This window comes from Nycticebus coucang, chromosome 4 (assembly GCF_027406575.1).
Source record: "Nycticebus coucang isolate mNycCou1 chromosome 4, mNycCou1.pri, whole genome shotgun sequence".
NCBI classification, from domain to species: Eukaryota; Metazoa; Chordata; class Mammalia; order Primates; family Lorisidae; genus Nycticebus; species Nycticebus coucang.
This window is the reverse complement of record NC_069783.1, coordinates 59,693,662-59,714,319: the sequence shown is the minus strand read 5'-3', so window position 1 is coordinate 59,714,319 and position 20,658 is coordinate 59,693,662. Positions and strand designations below refer to the sequence as shown.

The 20,658-nt window shown below is 35.7% G+C and overlaps 1 protein-coding gene across 4 annotated transcripts in view; it reads left to right on the top strand.

Moving 5' to 3' along the window:
• The window catches only part of USP34 (ubiquitin specific peptidase 34), a 276,477-nt gene that overhangs the window by 245,931 nt on the left and 9,888 nt on the right, over window positions 1-20,658 (top strand). For 3 of the 4 annotated variants that reach the window (XM_053589537.1, XM_053589535.1, XM_053589536.1), the window contains exons 66-75: window positions 1,042-1,146; window positions 2,175-2,322; window positions 8,088-8,722; window positions 10,780-10,934; window positions 11,377-11,455; window positions 13,491-13,617; window positions 14,233-14,340; window positions 15,700-15,804; window positions 15,921-16,045; window positions 17,013-17,136. In XM_053589537.1, the coding sequence (XP_053445512.1) occupies window positions 1,042-1,146; window positions 2,175-2,322; window positions 8,088-8,722; window positions 10,780-10,934; window positions 11,377-11,455; window positions 13,491-13,617; window positions 14,233-14,340; window positions 15,700-15,804; window positions 15,921-16,045; window positions 17,013-17,136 (1,711 nt within the window). The remainder of the gene's footprint in view (window positions 1-1,041; window positions 1,147-2,174; window positions 2,323-8,087; window positions 8,723-10,779; window positions 10,935-11,376; window positions 11,456-13,490; window positions 13,618-14,232; window positions 14,341-15,699; window positions 15,805-15,920; window positions 16,046-17,012; window positions 17,137-20,658) is intronic. The other variant, XM_053589538.1, reaches the window with a different exon arrangement.

Sequence of the window (20,658 nt, the reverse complement as noted above, 5' to 3'; positions counted from 1 at the left end):
GGGAGGGTGAGGCAGGTGGATTGCTTGAGCTCAGGAGTTCAACATTGGCCTGAGTCAGAGAAAGACCCCTGTCACTACTAAAAATAGAAAAACTAGCTGTGTGTGGTGGAACACATTTATAATCCCAACTACTTGGGAGGCTGAGGCAAGAGGATTGCTTGAGCCTAGGAGTTTGAAGTTGCTGTAAACTATGACATCAGGGCACTCTACCCAGGGCGACAGAGACTCAAAAAACTATTGTCAGCACAATATGAGCCTTTCTAATTGTTCTGGAAGAAAAAAATTACCAGGGTGTCTCCAATAACACAGTAACATATTACTGTTATGAATAAACTGAATCACCTCTTCATGTCATATTACAAATACAGTTTTCCCAACTAAATATATGTATAAATTCAGTATATCAGAGTGCCCCCAATGCTAAACTTTAAAGTTGTTTGATTTCGACCAGATACAATCATGGTCAAGGAAAAAATAAACTAGGCCTCTACATATGTGGAGGAATAAGTGACATTAACATGTATTGCTACAGATCATTATAGGAAACTTAATCTAAAGAATATGATTGCTTCATTAACAAAATTTACTTTGAGGTTTAGGGAAATGCTGATTAGAAGATAAAAAATTTCAGTTAGGAGAAGTAAGTTCACAAAATACGTTGTACAACATTGTGGCAGGAGTTACTAACAGTGTATTGTATATTTGAGAAAATCTACATATTCTAAAACATTGTTTTTCACATATATACAATGTTTATTAAGCAGTTTTTAAAATAATTTTTTAAGTTATCTTCCCCCAAATACTTTTGATCTCCAGAAAAATGTTTGTTACATGTGGCTCCCATACACTTGACTTTGTATCCCCTAGCTGATTCTGTTGCTTTATGGGAATTACAAGTTCACATGCAGAAGCACTAATGAAGCACTGCTGACCTAACCCAGCAGATTTAAATGTAATATGTAGAAGAGTATTTATTTCTTTTCTGCTGAAAAAGGGGGGTTCAAATTCATTTACATACACAATCATGTATGTGTCTTACAGGCAGCCAATCCTTTCTTTAAACTGTTAACTATGCTAATGGAGTTTGCTGGTGGCCCTCCAGGAATGCCTCCCTTTGCATCTTACATTCTGCAGAGGATATGGGAGGTGAGTCTTCAGAATTTGTTTTTCTGACATTTTTACAAAACAGTCAGTACCATTTTAAGTATCGGTTTCTTCTTAATTAAATACCCAAAATGATTCTAGTAAGTCACACATCCAACGAAGAAGAGCAGCTTTGGTCAGAAGGTTTGGGGAAAAAGAATTCTTAGCTTGTCTCCCAGACATTTTAAAGATAAGGTTGTAGCCAATGCAAAGTTCTCATTTCCCTACTCTGAGAAACGATTCCATAAAGCAACTGTAAGCCCTAGAAATAAAAACCACATGTTTTCAGCAGTTGACAGAAATGGTAAAGGGAACACCAACTACTTCCTTTCCTCCAGAGTTATTGCTGAGGTCACAAAACTACTCCTTGGTAATTCTGGAAAAGCTCAAGACCAGGGGTGAGCAAATGTTTTCTCTAAAGGCCCAAAAGCAAACATTTCAGGCTTTGTTGAAACTATGCAATTCTGCTATTTAGCCTGTATAGACAGTAAATGAGTGGTTGTGTCTGTGTTCCAATGAAACAACAAAAATGGGCTGCCACAGATTTGACCTGCGGGCCATAGTTTCCAACCCCTGCTCTAGATTGTGAGGATTTCCCTTTCCCAAGAAAAAACTCTCCAGGGCAGGATAATGAGCTACTTTATATTCTCACTTAGTAAAATACCTGAGCATGAAGTAAGTTGAGTAAGTGAAGAAAGTTGAGAGAATTCAAAGTACTTTTAAATAGTATTAAAATTTACAAAAGTCAGCTAGACCAAAAGCTCATTGAGTTCTCGTATTTGTCTTTTATAATACTTGGTTATTTTTAATTTATTTTATAAAACAATGACAGATTTTCTTCATTTCCTGTTGATAAAAGTAAGTACCTTTAAAAAATGGAGAAGTACATGGGCAAAACTTCTTTAAGCTCTAGTTTTTGAGAAACTACTTTAGCTCTGAGTGTATACAAAATTGCATATACAAAAAGTAAGTATAAAAGTAACTGCTCATTCATTTTGCCTTATGTTCTGTTCTTGTCATTTTATTCATAGGTAATTGAATACAATCCTTCTCAGTGTCTGGATTGGTTGGCAGTACAGACACCCCGAAATAAACTGGCACACAGCTGGGTCCTACAGAATATGGAAAACTGGGTCGAGCGGTTTCTTTTGGCTCACAATTATCCTAGAGTCAGGACTTGTAAGTCAAACATTCAGAATTTAACAAACCGTATATTTTTCAAAGTTCTGCTTTGTTTTTAGACAACTATGATATGTCCATTTTTATATATGCAAAGCTCTTAGAGATGTTTTTAAAGGCTAAAGTTATATTAGTATTTGGAAAACTATGACAATGTTTTACAAATATCTACAGTGTTTTTGTTTTTTTTAAAAAATAGGTAATCAATCGGGCATGGTGGCTTGCACCTTTAGCCCCAGCTACTTGTGAGGCTGAGGCAGGAGGATTGCTTGAGCCCAGGAGTTTGAGGCTGCAGTGGGCTATTATTGTACATGGGTGACAGAGCAAGAACCCAGCTTTTTTGGTTTTCCTTTTTTATTTCATTTATTTATTTTAGACTAGGAAACCGTGTTATTTCCTAGGTAATATCATCACTGCTATCATTTTTATTTCCTTGCTTGATAGAGTGACAGGCATGATCAGAATGAGTGAAGGAAGTAAAGACTCAGAAAATCCTGTGTTAAAAGTAACTCTTGAGAAGGTTAAAAGTAAAATAGTAATAAAGACATAAAATAAGCTAAGAGATAATAGTGACATAAATTATGGAAATTAAATGACAAACACCTTTGTTTTTGTATATAAGCCAGTAAAGAATAAACAAAGATTTTAAAAGACAGATGGATAAATATCAAAAAGATATTTCACAAAAAAAATTTGTAATTAAAAATTATTTGTAGAATATGTTCACTTTTGACAGTTTAATAAATGAAAAGTAGTTAATTTTTGAAATTTCTTTAATTATTAAAAGCATTTTCTAGCAGTTCACCGAGAGAGGCCTAGAATCAGTGATACTCCAATAACAATAAACATATCTAGTGCCTAGGTCTGGGATTCTGAACACCATTCTCCAATAAAAGGATTCACAGATTCCTTGGAGAAATAGCTGATTTTTAGGGCTGGGGCAAAGACTATCCAAGATGAATCTGAAGCTTATTATATTTCCAGTATATATATACTCAAAAAACAAAATGATAAAGGATATGTCAAAGGGACATAGCGTTAACCTAAAAGAACTCCCAATTACCCAAATTAGAATAATTTGAATAACATATAACATAGCACTGACTTATAACCCAGAGTATAAAATAAATGTCCATGAGTCTGTACTGATATAATAAATAAATGACTGAATGGATGAATAAATGGAGAAGAAACAAATCTCCCATAAAAGAGAATTGTAAATAATTTATGTACATCACACAGCCCCCCATTCAGGAGATGGAGCTAAACTCCTTATTCCTCAAATGTGGCTTAATGACTTCCTTCCAAAGAGTAGAATGCAGGGCATGGGTAGTAACCTTACAATGAAGAAACTTGATAGACACTAACTCAGCCAGGTGGTTAAGGTTAACATCACTGATTTAAGTCGGGTTGATAGTGTGTACCCTTGATTGGGTATAATGTAAAGGATACTTCATCTGTCTGATCTTCCTCTTAAAAACTCATAACCTGAGTCTAATCATTATATATAGTACAGCAGACAAACTCAATTTGAAAGACATTCTATAAAATACCTAACTAGTATTCCTCAAAAATGTAAAGATTATCAAAAGCAGGCCAGGCATGGTAGCTGATGCCTATAATCCTAGCACTCTAGGAGGCCAAGGCAGATGGATTGCTTGAGCTCAGGAGTTCAAAACCAGCCTGAGCAAGAGCAAGACCCCATCTCTACTAAAATAGAAAAATAGCCTGCCATGGTGACACACACCTGTAGTCCCTGCTACTTAGAAAGCTGAGGCAAGAGGACGCTTGAGTCCAGTTGCAAGTTAGAGGTTGCTGTGAGCTATGATGATGCCACAGCACTCTACCCAGGGTGGCAAAGTGAGACTCTTATCTAAAATTAAAAAAAAAAAAAAATTGCCAAAAGCAAGGAAAGTCTTAGGAACTTAAGGAGTTGTGACAACTAATTGTAATTGGATCCTGGAACAGTAAAAAAAATGACATAAGTACAAATCTAGTGAAATCTAAAGTGTGGAGTTTAGTTAATTGCAACATTCTGGTATTGGTTTCTTGGTCACAACAGACATACCATAGTCTTAATACATGGATCATTATGAAAGTTTTGAGATACATAGAAATCAAGAAAAGTAAAATCTTCATGAACAGAAACAGATGAAGCCTTCCCAGCAACACCAATAAACTGAGCAAGTTGAAACTTGGATGAATGAGAAAGGACACTGTTGACTGTGTTTCTCAGAAGTGAAATAACAGACCATAACGTCTTCTGTCTCAAAACTTTCATAGTGATCTGTGTAGATGTTAACAATGGGAGTAATTGGGTACTGGGTATATGGGAATTGTCTGTTTTACCTATTCCACAATAAAAAGTTTGAGAGAATCATCTTTCAGTGGAGGAAACCTATAGATTGGCTTTGTCACTCTGCTCATGGGCTTCTTTTTGCTCCAACTTTAGTTAATCCCACATTAATGGGATATTGGTCAGAGCCAGTGTGTATGCTAATTGTCATTAACGTACTGACCTTCTCCCCCCTCCCAGCCCCCCAACATAAAACAATAAAGAAATTTATGCTGGCTCACACCTGTGGCTCAAGCGGCTAAGGCGCCAGCCGCATTCATCTGAACTGCCAGGTTCAAATCCAGCCCGGGCCCACCAAACAACAATGACAGCTGCAACCAAAAAATAGCCGGGCATTGTGGGGAGCACCTGTGGTCCCGGCTACTTGGGAGGCTGAGGCAGGAGAATTGCTTGAGCCCAGGAGTTGGAGGTTGCTGTGAGTTGTGATGTCACGGCACTCTACCCAGGGTGACAGCTTGAGGCTCTGTCTCAAAAAAAAAAGTTTGTTTGTTTAAGCTAGCTGTTAACATGTAGTATTGATGTCAGTACTGAGGAAATGGCATTCTTATACATTGCAGTGACACTGTATATTAATACTACTCTTACAAAAGACAGTACACACCAAGAACCTTGAAAATGTTATCCAATATGTGGATGGCAAACAGCATTATTTATAATTGTGAAAATTTTTAAATTGTTCTGTGAGGAAGCATTATCATAATGCATCATTTTAAATGATGTGAAGACTATGTAAGTGTTCTGATATCTGCACCTTGAAAAAAGGACCTAAATATCTGAATAGAATTAGTAATACTTAAAATAAGATTTCAAGTAAAATGTATAAAAGCTACATACAGATACTTATAAATATAACAAAATAAAGTTAAAGAATGACTGAGAATGTTTTAATATAGAGAAAAGAAGAACAATGAAGACATATATCTTAAAATAGTTGAAGAGTTACTATATAGAAATGGAAATAGATTTGTTCTGAGTTTTCTTTTTTTTTTTTATAGAGACAGAGTCTCACTTTATGGCCCTAGGTAGAGTGCCGTGGCCTCACACAGCTCACAGCAACCTCCAACTCCTGGGCTTAAGCGATTCTCTTGCCTCAGCCTCCCAAGTAGCTGGGACTACAGGCGCTCGCCACAACGCCCGGCTATATTTTGGTTGCAGTTTGGCCGGGGCCGGGTTTGAACCCGTCACCCTTGGTATATGGGGCCGGCGCCTTACCGACTGAGCCACAGGCACCACCCTGTTCTGAATTTTCTATAGTATAAAACTAGACCCAAAGACTCTTGGTGAGTTATATTAAGGCAGTTTTTAACAAGATAGCCTATCCTTCCAAATTAATTTTTCTACCTATTTTTAAAAATAAACATAATTGAAAAGTTTTGGTTTTCCCTAGCAGAATTTTTTATTTAGGCCAAGTGCAGTGGCTCACATTTATAATCCTAGCACTCTTGGAGGCCGCAGCAGGAGAATCCCTTGAGGTCTGGAGTTTAAGACCAGCCTGAGCAAGAACAAGAACCTATCTCTACCAGAATTAGCTGGACATGGTAGCACATGCCTATAGTCCCAGCTACTCAGGAGCCTGAGGCAGGAGAATCACTCGCACCCTAGGAGTTTGAGGTTACAGGGAGCTTATGATCATGCCACTGCACCCTAGCTAGGGTAACAGAGTGAGATTCTCCCTCAAAAATAACAAGTAGCTTTTAAGACATAAAGAAATAATCAGGTATATGATAAAGCAAAGCAAAATATTGATTGTCAAATCTAGATGGTAGATTTATAGTTTTTCAGTGGAGTTTTTTCAGCCACTTAGTATACTCAAATGAGGTGAAACTATGGAACTTAAACCAAATGACTTTTAAATCATAATTGCTTTTCTCAGTTGCACTTCTATAAAAACTGATGAGGATCACACCTACATGCCAAATTTTTACATTTGAAACACATACCAAACGGAGCCTTTAAAAAGTCAAATTAGTATATAGGAAAAAAAATGCATAGAAATTGGGGTATCATGCACAAATAAAGTTTAATTTGAAAATAAATTTGTAAAAATAAACTATAATTTTAGAAACCCTAACTTTACTTGCTTTGACAATATGGTAGAAAATATGAAATTTTAAATAAATTAGTGGGGGACAGAACCAACGTGTGTATTGAAAAGAACCCAAACTCCGGCATTAGAGAGTCTTGAGGAGGTTCTATAGTGAATGTTGTTGCTAGGAGCACTAGTCCATGAATTTGACAATCTGTATTTGTTTTTCAGTTTTGTCACTAGCTATGTCATTGTAGTCTTCCTGTCATTAAGCTTGAGTTAAAGTGGGGATAAGAGAAGCAGTGCCTGCCAACATAAAGTTATGATGTCATATAGTGTATATTCAGTAAATGTTAGCAGTTATTGTTATTACTGTTATTGTTTTATCATTATCATCTTCATCATCATTTCTCAAGGGCCAATCTAGTCTCTGCCTCTTTATATCTTTGTGACCTTGGTATCTGCTTCTCCAAGATTCAGATTTTTCATTGTAACATCACCTACCTCCAGGATCATTGTGAGGATTAAATGAGATATTTTAAAAGTGTCTAGCTCAATGCTTTGCTCCTAGTAACTGCTTTTACATGTGGAATAATATGTCATTACCTCTCAGATAGGCATAATAACAGTTTTCAGGTATGTTGAAGGAGGTTTCATTCTTTGGGTGTAAGTTTAGCCTTAGAAGACTTTTAAAGATTTTCCAACATTAATGTTCTATAATTACAATATATATAAATCTTATATAATACAAAGGACTTAAGATCCCATTCTATCTTTAGAACTTAAGTGTTTTTGCCATTTGTAAATTATTACAAAATTATGTCTGGGCGGTGCCTGTGGCTCAAGGAGTAGGGCGCCGGTCCCATATGCCGGAGGTGGTGGGTTCAAACCCAGCCCCAGCCAAAAAAAAAAAAAAATTATGTACCATTGTTTTTAAGTAAGAAGAAAACTAAGGCCATAAAGTATTAAATGGTTAGACCATGTCAGGTACCTTTTGGTTTGTCTTCTGACTCAAAATGTTGTGAATCCTCTGTTAAATCATACTACTTCCTGAGAAGAAATAAATGATAAAGTAAGTGAGAAAATTTTACATCTCGGGAGTACTAAACAAAAGAGGTTAAAAGACTGTTTCTGCTAGTGGTGATTATTATCGCCACTTAAATAATAACAATGGCAGAATGGAGGGAGTCTGTTTCTGTTGCCCCTTGGGACTTTTCTCTGAAGTCAAGGGTAAAGCAGAAAGATATCAAAAGAAATGTTTATGTCCCATGATTTTTATTTATTTTAGTTATTAAAGAGAAGAGTGGCTTTGTGTTTAATGACTGCTCTTCGGTCTATTTTATATATTATAAGGATCTGACAGTTTTGTTTTACGTTTTATAGCTGCAGCTTATCTTCTGGTGTCCCTTATACCAAGCAATTCCTTCCGCCAGATGTTCCGGTCAACAAGGTCTTTGCACATCCCAACCCGTGACCTTCCACTCAGTCCAGACACAACAGTAGTCCTACATCAGGTCTACAACGTGCTCCTTGGTTTGCTCTCAAGAGCCAAACTTTATGTTGATGCTGCTGTTCATGGCACTACAAAGCTAGTGCCCTATTTTAGCTTTATGACTTACTGTTTAATTTCCAAAACTGAGAAGCTGATGTTTTCCACATATTTCATGGATTTGTGGAACCTTTTCCAGCCTAAACTTTCTGAGCCAGCAATAGCTACAAATCACAATAAACAGGCTTTGCTTTCATTTTGGTACAATGTGTGTGCTGACTGTCCAGAGAATATCCGCCTTATTGTTCAGAACCCAGTGGTAACCAAGAACATTGCCTTCAATTACATCCTTGCTGACCATGATGATCAGGATGTGGTGCTTTTTAACCGTGGGATGCTGCCTGCCTACTATGGCATTCTGAGGCTCTGCTGTGAGCAGTCTCCTGCATTCACACGACAACTGGCTTCTCACCAGAACATCCAGTGGGCCTTTAAGAATCTTACACCACATGCCAGCCAATACCCTGGAGTGAGTAAAATTGATCCTCTATATTTGTGTCCTCAAATTGATGCGAAATACCTGTTTTTTCTCCTTGTGGGAAGTGATCGCAAAATATAGAATAGTCTAACCATTCTTTCTTAAGCACTTTATGTTCAGTTTCTTGAAGACACATACAAAAAATACTATATTGTTATAAAATTGATAAGTATTCTTAAAGGTAGAATTTTATCTCTAATAGAACTTACTATTTTAATTGTGGTTTTATAAATATGTCTTTTGTGTATGCCTAACAAAGAATCTCAACTTCATGATACAGTTTTAGGGACATGAGTACTTTACTTTTTAAAAATGAGGTACTCATAATCAAGATCTACATGCTGTGCTAAGCTGTGAGCTAGATAATACTTTTTTTTTTAACTAGTAGTATTCCCTAGTATTGTTTCTCAAGCTCTATCCAGGAAAATGAAATGGTTAAAAAAAATCTGTCATGCTAATAAGTATATGCAGTCTTTAAATCCCCTTTTCTCTGCTGACTACTTTTAGGTTTCATATTAAATTTTTTCCTCTGTGTAAACCTGTCAATCCTATATATTACTTTTCTTTTTTCTTATTTATTTTTTCAGAGACCGTGTCTCACTCTTGCCCAGGCTAGAGTGCAATGGCGCAACTTATAGCTCACTGTTGCCTTGTACTTCTGGGCCCAAGTGATCTTCCCACCTCACCGTTTTAAGCAGCTAGAACTACAGATTATAGGCATATGCCACAACACTCAGTTAATTAACTGTTGTATTTTTTTAGAGATAGGATCTCTCTATATTGCTCAGGCTGGTGTTGAACTCCTGCCCTCAAGCTATGCTCCTGCTTCAGCCTCCCAGAGTGCTGGGATTACAGGCATGAGCCACCATACCTAGCACCTTTTTAACTTTTCACTGTTGCCTCTTACTCTGTTATAAACTGTCCTATAGTTAGACTGTCTTTTATAGATTAAACTCCCCTTTGTATATGATGCGATGAATTATTTAGAATCTCTCATCCAGAAAGAATAACCTGATGTCTAGTCGTAAAAATTATAATGCCTATAAAGAAAGAAAATGAATGTAATTAAGTATCAAGAAATTCAGAACCAAGGCTGTAAAAGTACAATCTTTGAATTCAAAGGAGTCATAACAGTATGTATTAAGCTTCAGTGAATTTATCTCTGTCATATTCACGTGATTAATGTTTGAAGTAGTTCTCATTGTGATGTCCAGAGTTAATAAGTAAGTCTTTAATGAATATGAGGTAAATTGCAATGCATATCCCCTTTGTTGTGTCTTACCCATGACATCACTGAAATGAAAGGTCCTTTATTGCACCATTTGTTGGAAATTTTCATAAAAATGATAATTATGTCAATTTTCACTATGAAATACTACCCTGTTTCCTCGAAAATAAGACCTACTTACAGGAAAGATAAGGCATCCCCTGAAAATAAGACCTAGCACATCTTTGGGAGCACAGCTTAAAATAAGACAGTGTCTTATTTTCGGGGAAACAGGGTAGGAAGCTGGAGGTTTCAATTCATTTACAAGTGTGTGTTAGAGGAGCAAATCTTTCCTAACACACACATAAGCAAATGTCTATAAAATCACAGCCAATGATTACTGAGATACTGTTTCCCATATTTTGTCCATCAGGACCTTGAATATCATCTTAAAAAGGTCTAATGTTGGCACAAAGGATTATCTCAGAAAAAATACTAATTTAAGTATAATTTAGGCATTTAAAATCTTGGTGACAAATAATGATTTCATCCACATTTATGGATGAATGAATTATGGAACTAGTGCTTTGAATAGTAGTAAGACTACTACTTATGGTTTTTAATCTTTCTAAACTTGTATTTTAAGATTTGTAGGTTTTTTAGTGTATAACATTAATTTTTGAAAATAGGATTCATTACTAAGTTTATAACTGGAATAGTAATCTAACTTATTTGTATAATTTTGAATTGACTAATGAACATAACATTTAGAAATGAGAAGCAGATGTTCTAAAATGCTCTAGCGTTAAAAGATCATCATATTGATTATTTGCCTTTTTAGGCAGTGGAAGAACTATTTAACCTGATGCAGCTGTTTATAGCTCAGAGGCCAGATATGAGAGAAGAATTAGAAGATATTAAACAGTTTAAGAAAACAACAATAAGTTGTTACTTACGTTGCTTAGATGGCCGCTCCTGCTGGACTACTTTAATAAGGTAAAAAGATGTTTTCTGGTGTTTTTTGTTTCATCTTTTGAAGTGAGGGGATGGGGAGCATCCTTTTGACATTCAAAGAAAAATAACTGGTTGGGCATGGTGGCTCACACATGTAATCCCAGCACTTTGAGACAAGCCAAGGCAGGAGGACCACTGGAGTCCAAAAGTTTAAGATCAGTCTGAACAACATAGTAAGACCGACTCTCTAAGTAAAAAAAATGTAAAAATATTAGCTGAGTGTGATGTTGGCCTATAGTCTCAGCTACTTAGGGGGCTGAGGCAGGAAGATCACTTGAGCCCAGGAATTGGAGGTTCCAGTGAGCTATGATACCCCTGTTGGAGTCCAGCCTGGGCGACAGTTTTGCTTATGTTTATTTTTTCATAACCTTAGTTTTCTATTCTGATGGAGAGTTCTCAAACTGGACTTTGTGTATCCCTTTAGTGCCTTCAGAATACTATTGGAATCTGATGAAGACAGACTTCTGGTCGTATTTAATCGAGGGTTGATCTTAATGACTGAGGTAAATATTTTATTACATTTTACTATAGATTTATTTCATTTTAATGTTCTCATCAAAACTTCTTATGTCCATTAGAGTTTATGGTAGACTGTTTTATAGGTGTCAGGATTTTAATTATATAGATTAGTTAGTAACTGGGGATTTATATTCCAAGAATAATTAGGTTATCATTTTTAGGGTGCTGTTTCTTTTTCCATAGTAATTCCATACCTTTCTCTTCATTTTGTATTTAGAAACAACCATTAGAAATAGACTAATTTTAGTCATTTCATATGTAAGGAAATGAATTTCATGTGGTTTAGTCAAGGGCAAACATAATTTCCCAAGAGCCCAGTTATTTGACAGATTACAGAAACTGAGATTAGCATCATCAGAGGAAGCCAGAGAATGTTAAAAGTGGTTAAAATCAGAGCCATTCATTCTCCCACAATTATTGAACATCTACAAGTGTGAGATAACTTCTCCCACAATTATTGAACATCTACAAGTGTGAGATAACTTTAAAGCCACCAGAGATTCATCATACCCTTTTTTCTAATAATGGAAATAAAACAAAAGAATACATTCCAAGAATACCAAAAGAGTAAAAAAGGTAAGATAGTTTTTTCAGTTAACACATTGAGTGCCACACTAGAAAAAAAATTTTTTTCATTGGGGCCACAGTATTTATTATGAAATGGAATAAAAACTTCAAAAAGAAAACAATCCTAGAACATACATTCATTAAAAAGTAGTATAAAAACTTGGAAATTAATACTATAAAAAGTAAAGTGAAAACTTAAAAAGTTCACAGGGGTAAAGTGTTTCTTTTGATTTGTCAGTTTTAAATGTAATTTAAAGGGATACCAATAGAAAAACAATGTTACTGACTTCTGTTCATTTAATCAATGTTTTTAGAATTGTTGATACTGATGTAACAGTAAGAATATCAACAGGTTAAAATTTTCACTAACCAACTGCAGAGGTTTGCTCTGCTTCATGAAACCCTGGGCTCAAAACCAGCATGAGTTAAATACAACTCACATGGCACTTAATGTGCTGATGATATTATAGACTAGGCACAGAACTTGTTTGAAATATATTCTGTTCTTTGAAGAATCTGGACTTGGAAAAGTAAGTGGAAGAACACTTAAATAAATAACTTCATAAGCATTGAGGCAAGAAAGTATTGGTTATATTTGAGGTATTTGAGGAATGCCAAATATTTCTGTTTGACTAAAAACCAACCAAACAAAAAAAGGTATGTGAAGAGTAGTGAGATTACATTCAACAGATGTTTGAATGTCTACTTTGTGCCAGGCACTGTGGTAGGCACAGGGGATATAGCAGTGAACAAAACATACGCAATTCCTGTCCTCAAAGTTGACAAGCTTGTAAATGCCATTCAGGTACATTGTTCAGTTTCTGTACTGCCACAGATTCTAAGCTAAGAATTTTGGCCTTTCAGCTGGGAATAGGGTATAGATGAACTGATACAAGAGGATTAGAAGGATGCTTAATTATAAAATGAAATAGAAAAAAACAGGGGCTTAATTAACCTAATGTGGTTAAAAGAATTTAGCTTTAACAAGCCAATATAATGAAAGGAATTGAATTCCTACCTTATGGAGCTCTTTTATCTCTTTTAGGCCTATTGTTTGGCCTTTGGCTGGGAGCCATTTTGCTATCATCTTTCTACAGAGGCCATGAAAAGTTACTTAAAGCAGTTGCCTATTACTGCCTATCTTCTTGTTTCCTGCTGCCTTGTTATTTCTAAGGCTTACAGTCTTAGAGCAGGTGAGGGGTGATTAAACAAATTATTTCTTCAGACTAGGATATATAACACAGCACAAGCAGAGCTCTGAAGGTGAGGACTGTTGAAAGGAGAAGGGGAGAATTTGACTTTTAGATGGAAAACATATATTTGTTTTGTGCATGTACACACCCACATACAGTTTGAGTCTGAAATCATATGTATAAAGGATGAGCCCTACCATTTTGTGGCTCAGAAGTAAAAATGAAATTGAGTTTTTAATTTTTTTTAAATCACTTGTAGTCTTTCAACACTTTGCACATGATGTATCATGAAGCTACAGCTTGCCATGTGACTGGAGATTTAGTAGAACTTCTGTCAATATTCCTTTCAGTTTTGAAGTCTACACGCCCATATCTTCAAAGAAAAGGTTTGGTCATTTCTACTTCTTATTTTTATTTTGTTTTATTAAAGATAAATAAGGTTTAAATCACATGCCCCAAAGAAATTGTCTTTATCTCTAGTTTATGCACAGAAGATGGTGCCAAGACTAGCTAACCATCAGGAAATGTCTGTAATGACTTCCTGATATAATGTTGGAATGTTCTTATATGTTTTCCTTATGCTTGCCTGAAAAATAGACATACATGCCGTAAGTGTCAAGATTTCAGAGATTGGCGAACGTTGCCAGACACAGTAACAAGTTGGGTATTCTCTGAAGGTTCTCTGGCTAGAAACTTAATTAGATAATTTGTTGTTTTAAGAGAAATAAATATATGTCCTATAATAGTAAGAACTCTGCACTTCATAAACATTCCTAGAAAGTGGAACGTGTTTATCACTGATAACATGTTTATATACTTTAAGAAATCTAGCATGTTTAACGTTAGTAGGTATCTCATGAAAATGATTTAGCTTATAACAAAAATATTTGTGTAATTAATTTTAATTTCTTAGCTTTAGCATTCTCTAGTTTACAACAGGAAAATGTTTTGAGAAAATCTGATCTCAAGTGGCATATTTATGTATGCTTTTATATTTGCAGATGTGAAACAAGCATTAATCCAGTGGCAAGAGCGAATTGAATTTGCGCATAAACTGTTAACTCTTCTTAATTCCTATAGTCCTCCAGAACTTAGAAATGCCTGTATAGGTGAGTTACTTGAAAAATCAAAAACTTTTTGTGTGTGTGTGTGGTTTTTGTTTTTTAGTTTTGTAAGAGGTGATGATTAGGTCTGTTGTACTTGGAAAACATTTGGACTTTTTGTGTGTAACTTACTTTGGCTCACAGGTCTCAAGAAAATCAAGTTCTATTTGTTAACCTGCTGATAATTACTCACTTGGTTATGAGCAGGTCACTTAATAGAAAGAGGCTCTTTGACCTTAAGTTATGTGTAGGTTTCTTTAGTTCTATACTCCTTTTATCCTATATGCCTGTATAACCAAGGTAGACTCACTTAAGTATTTATAAGGTGGAGTCAACATTGATGGAGTAGGACTTACTTCACTGTGGTTCTTTTGCCTGAATATACTTCTCAATACCTGTTCTTAGGGTCTGAGTATTTCACCATTTTAATGATTACATATTTGTAATAAAAGGATAATCTGTGGCTGTTAGAAGAGACCCCCATTTTAAGGTTATAGTGAATTTTTTTACTGCCTTAAAGTCCTGAGCTTTAGAAACCATAATTGTTCATGCTTTCTCATAAAGCAGTGGTTCTCAACCTTCCAAATGCCGCAACATGAGGAACTGTATTAAAGGGTTGCGGCATTAGGAAAGTTGAGAACTACTGTCATAAAGCATAGATAACTCTGGCTGTCTTGTACAAGCAGTCAGTCTTAATGTTATTCTGTATAATTACTGACCAATATTTCATTTTATTAGACTTCTCCAGAGAGGGGAGAGATGTATAGCCGTAACATCTGATCACCAGAAATAGCCCATCATCATGAGCTTTCCTCCTTTGTGATTAGAGGATAAAGAATCAGTCCAGAGGCGGCTCCTGTGGCTCAAAGGAGTAGGGCACTGGCTCCATATGCCAGAGGTGGCGGGTTCAAACTCAGCCCCGGCCAAAACTGCAAAAAAAAAAAAAAAGAATCAGTCCAGCCATAAACCTTAGAAGTAGATTAAGGATTACCCCTCATATCCAAAGAACTCTGAACTTTAAGTTTCTTTCTAAGCTCTTGTGGTTAATTTTACAAAGACACATAATCTATGTGTATTAAATATTTCTTTTACTGTACTTCTCCGTGAAGCATCCCTTGGTTAAATAAAATACTTAGAAATAGTGTTGTAAACTTCTGTTTCCAAATAACGGCCCTGTTGCAGTTAATAACTGTTGATCTCGATTTGATTGAGATCAGACAATTTCTACCAGTGTCAAGAGCAAAAAGTTTTAGACTAATTAGTTTGGTTGTCATGAGGCAACCAGTTACAGGATTTGTAAATTTGATAGGAGCAGGTAGATACAACTCCAGTTTTTTAATACCCAAATTGTGTTTTTATTTTCAGATGTCCTCAAGGAACTTGTACTTTTGAGTCCCCATGATTTTCTTCATACTCTTGTTCCCTTTCTACAGCACAACCATTGTACTTACCATCACAGCAACATACCAAGTACGTATTCATCTAGCACAGTACTTGAATATGGATCTCATTTAATGGTTCTGCACACTGAAGTATGGAGATTTACTTTTTCCATTTATTCTTATTGTACACTTTTAATATCTTAGTGTCTCTTGGACCTTATTTCCCTTGTCGAGAAAATATCAAGCTAATAGGAGGGAAAAGCAATATTCGGCCTCCGCGCCCTGAACTCAATATGTGCCTCTTGCCCACAATGGTGGAAACCAGTAAGGTATGTTGGGATGCCAGGAAAATCATGTTTCTGTAGTACAGAGTAATTTAAAATTTCACCCCTGGCAGTTACAAGTAGATTAGATATAAGTGATCATTCGTGGATTAGACTCATTTGGACTTTTTCCTTTTAGTGCTCCGAAATGTTGGTTAATATTTGCAAAATCAACAATAAACATAAGTAGTAAGTTTTTTTTTCCCCTCAAAAATTACCTTAACAGTAAGCCTTAGTATTTGTCAGTAGGCTAAATTATGATTGGGTCATTTATCTAAATCTGAAAAGTCAAGTTAGGTACTTATTGTTTTTCAATTTGGCCATATAATTAATGACTTTCTTTGTCACCCCTAAATTAGATACCTTTGAACTAAGCATAGTATCATCAATGGATAGATTTTATCATCATTTTTAGTCTGTTTCCTGTCCTCTAACACTCTAAAATGTCAGTTATAAATTGTGAGACAAGGTACACTGACACAGGATAATTTATCTTAGTTTCAACACTTTTTAAAAATAGTTTTCCCCTTTATCTTTCTTCACCCATATGTCATTCATACTCTGCCTTGCCCACCATCCGTGGATCATAAGTATACTTGAAAAGTTCTTACAAGATAAAATGTTAAAAATAATTAACATTTTAGTAACCATTACAGAAAGAATTTGAAATCTATTTCAAAAATCTCACTTAACTCACTCTTCTTGATATGTCTGTAGAGCTTAAGTGTCAAATTTTAAAATCCTACAGTAATTTTACTTTATTAAAGTATATAGAAATAATGGGTAATTTAATTTATAGCATTTGCACACTGAAAATAAGATCTTAACATTACTAGAAATTTGAATTTTAAAACTAGGTTCTTTTAGAATTTAAATATTTAATCAGCTTTTAGTTAAGCTTATGACATTTGCACAAAATATGCTCTTTATTATACAATTTAAGTGCAACCATTTTATCATCTTTAACCTTCAGGGCAAAGATGACGTTTATGATCGTATGCTGCTAGACTACTTCTTTTCTTATCATCAATTCATCCATCTATTATGCCGAGTTGCAATCAACTGTGAAAAATTTACTGAAACATTAGTTAAGCTGAGTAAGTATAAAAGATGAGCAGTAAATTCCACTGAATTATTTTAAGCCCCTAGCCATTCAGGAAGGGGAGAAAAAATATGAGAAAATTCTTTTTCCTTTTTTTAAAGTGAATGTTTAAAAATATTAATATTCTTGGGAACATTTTAATTTTTATTAAGAAAACACCAACTTACTGGTTTCCATTGAATAGTACTGCCCAGAGTTTCAGCTGGCCTATAAAGGAGTGTGGAGTAGGGCTGATTGATCACTTTTGTACATAGAAGCCCAAGTCCTCCACCATTTTCCCAGCAGAATTTGAAAACAAAAATCAAAACAACAACAAAAAACTGCTCTGCTTAGGGAGGAAGACTTAGAGATGGACTTCCCCAGCCCTGATCTTGAGGGTAAGATGAGATCTATAGTGCCAGCTGTGCTTTGGAGCTGGCATTGCCAAGAGCAAACTGAGTGGGCTTGCTAGTGTGAAGCAGAGGTGCATATGTGAGTAATTAGGAGGTAAGTCTCATGAAATAGGTCAGTGAGAAGAACAGAAATTTGAAGAGGGAGAGTATGAGAATAGAAAACAAAACCAGTAAATTATGTGAGAAAGTAAAAGTTCAAATATCTTGACAGTAATATTGCCTTTACAAGAATGTGCCTGAGAGCTGTTAAGGAACTAACAGAGTCACCCAGAGACTTTGGGTGATTTTCCTCTAGCTAATAAGTCTTTACAAGACATGTAGCCTCTCTAGATGTCCCCTATCTCCGGATCTCCAGTGTTTAGACCTATGTTCTCCTTCAAGACTTCATTAGGGATGGCCCACCCAGAATCCTCTCCAGTGTTTGTAGTTTTGTTTTAGAGGGTGAGAAGTGAAATACTCAATGGAACCACCACCCAGATCAAGAAATAGAATATTACTATACCCTAGAAGTCCATCTTGTGCTCCTTCTCAATCATAACCTTCTTCTTCCCATGGAAAAGATTTTGATCCATTTTAGGTAGGGGTAGGGCAAAAGATGTGACCCTACCTTAGATTTCATAAAGGAGTAACAGCTGTCAGGGATAATTCTTCAAAAATCTTATTGGTAAGTGATTAGAGCATCTTCAGATTTGAAGGATTGTTCCTTCCACTGTCATATGTGCGTAGCTGAAATGCCAAGATGTGGGGAAAGAGGATATGATCAAGTTGGCTGTTTGAGAATTATGCATCTGGGTCATGGCACTTGGGAAAAGGCCAAAACCTAGCAGTGACAGTTTGGGTATAAGAAAATATCCAGGAGTTCTAGTAGTATAGTTTTACTCCCATATAAGGAAGGGGACTTACAAAATGCTAACCTTTTTAAAAGTTCTTGGTAATTTGTATTTATATGATTTATACTAAAAGTTATATGCGAGGAACTCTTCTAGCTACTTGGACAGCTTTGACCAAATAGTGAATGTTCTACTGTCTGTTGGGTGATCTTCCTTTGTCAACACAAATGCACACTTTCAGGGAAATTAAACATGGAGAGGAGCGGGGGTTGGAGAGAGGAAAAGGATACTAACCTAGCTTGTCATATCAGCTGAATCAGCTTTCATGATGTTCTATACTGAAATCACTCTTACAACTATGAACCACTGTCAGTGCTGCCTCACAGTGTTTAGTTTTGTGTATGTAATATTAGTGCTGTTACTTAGAACTTTCTACAGGGAGAAAATACTCTTTAACTGCACCACCATCCACAACATGGCAGTCACTGGCTGTCTCCGAGTATAGAGAACTTGAAATGTGACTGAATGTTTATTGTATTTAATTTTAAACAAAATAAATTTAAATAGCCAAATGTGATTAATAGCACAGCACTAAATATAAACCAATACCTTCACAAATGGAGCAACAGAAGATCTTTTTTTTTTTGGTTATGCCTTATTATAGAAAATTAGACATTGTCTTGGATATGATGTTGAAGACCTAGAAACAGTGCTGTCTTTTTTCCTCATATAAATGGACAGAGTATGTCCCAAAGTTTCAAATTAACTCCCTTTTCTAGCTGAAATGATGTTTTATAAGGAGGGGTACCTTCAAAAGAGCTTGAGAAAACAAAGTCCACATTAATGGACACAGGAATCGATAGAGGGTTTTAATTTGAACAAGAAGTAGAAAGTTTGGGCGGTGCCAGTGGCTCAAAGGAGCAGGGCACCAGCCCCATATGCTGGAGGTGGCAGGTTCAAACCCAGCCCTGGCCAAAAACTGGAAGGAAAAAAAAAAGTAGTAGAAAATTTAAATTGGTTGTATCCTTAATTCTATGAACTTTGAAGTTAGGTCAAAGGGCCAGAACATTAAAATATTGTGACCAGAGGTAAGATTGTCTCAAGACCTATATTGGATTGTAAGTCATTTCTAGTTTTGAGAAAATATCCTTGTGGTAATTTTATATAGGTACCTGAGCAGATTTTAAGATTTGTTAGAAAATAAAGGGAATTTACACAGGGCATCCATAAAGTTCGTGTGCAATTTAAACTGGTATCTGTAAGACAACTATTGTTGTATAAGAATTGCAAATTGAAGATTGCAGAGGACAGCAGAGTTATAGATACTAAATAATAAAGGGAGATTTGGAATGCTGTTGAAGTGAGAATGGCTAGGGATGGGGTTAGAGAAGACAGAATTCAGAGAAGGTTAGGAAAGCTGCCAACTACATCTGAAATCACAATGTGTCTGAAACCACAGCATTTTAATATTTAAAAATTTAGTTTTGGCTGGGCGCAGTGGTTCATGCCTATAAACCTAGCACTCTGGGAAGTTGAGGTGGGAGGATCCCTTGAGCTCAGGAGTTCAAGACCAGCCTGAACAAGAGTGAGATCTGTCTCTACTAAACATAGAAGAATTAGCCCAGCCCTTGTCACAGCAGGCACCTATAGCCCCAGCTACTTGGTAGTTTGAGGCAGAAGGATTACTTAAGTCCAAGAATTTAAGGTTGCTGTGAGCTGTGGTGACACCATGGATGGCATTCTGACCTGGGCAACAGAGTGAGACTCTGTCTCAAGAAAAAAAAAGGAAGAAAATCATAGCTCACATATGTAGATACTTTGAAACAAGGTAAGAACGTTCCTTGAGCTACATGAAAAACTTTAGTTAAACAGTATGTAGATATAACCAAACTCTTATAAGCAAGGAAAAAAATCACATTTAGTACATGGACAGAAAAAAAAGAGGGGATCATACTCTAAAACTGAATAAGGATGAAATTATGGGATGCTTTTATTTTCTATTTTAAATGTATCTGTAAGGTTTAAAATATTTGTAATGATCGTGCAGTGGTTCTATAATTGGAAGAAAATTAATGGAGAAAAATGGTACTACAAATTTTATAATCATATCCTTTTTTTTTAAGATACCATACTTCACATCCAAAATCAACATTGGGATGCGCAAACTAAATAAGTCTCTGGATTTCATCATTGTTTTAATTAAATATTTTCATTTTCAGGAACGAAACAAGGATTTTTTTTTTTTTTGTAGAGACAGAGTCTCACTTTATGGCCCTCGGTAGAGTGCCGTGGCCT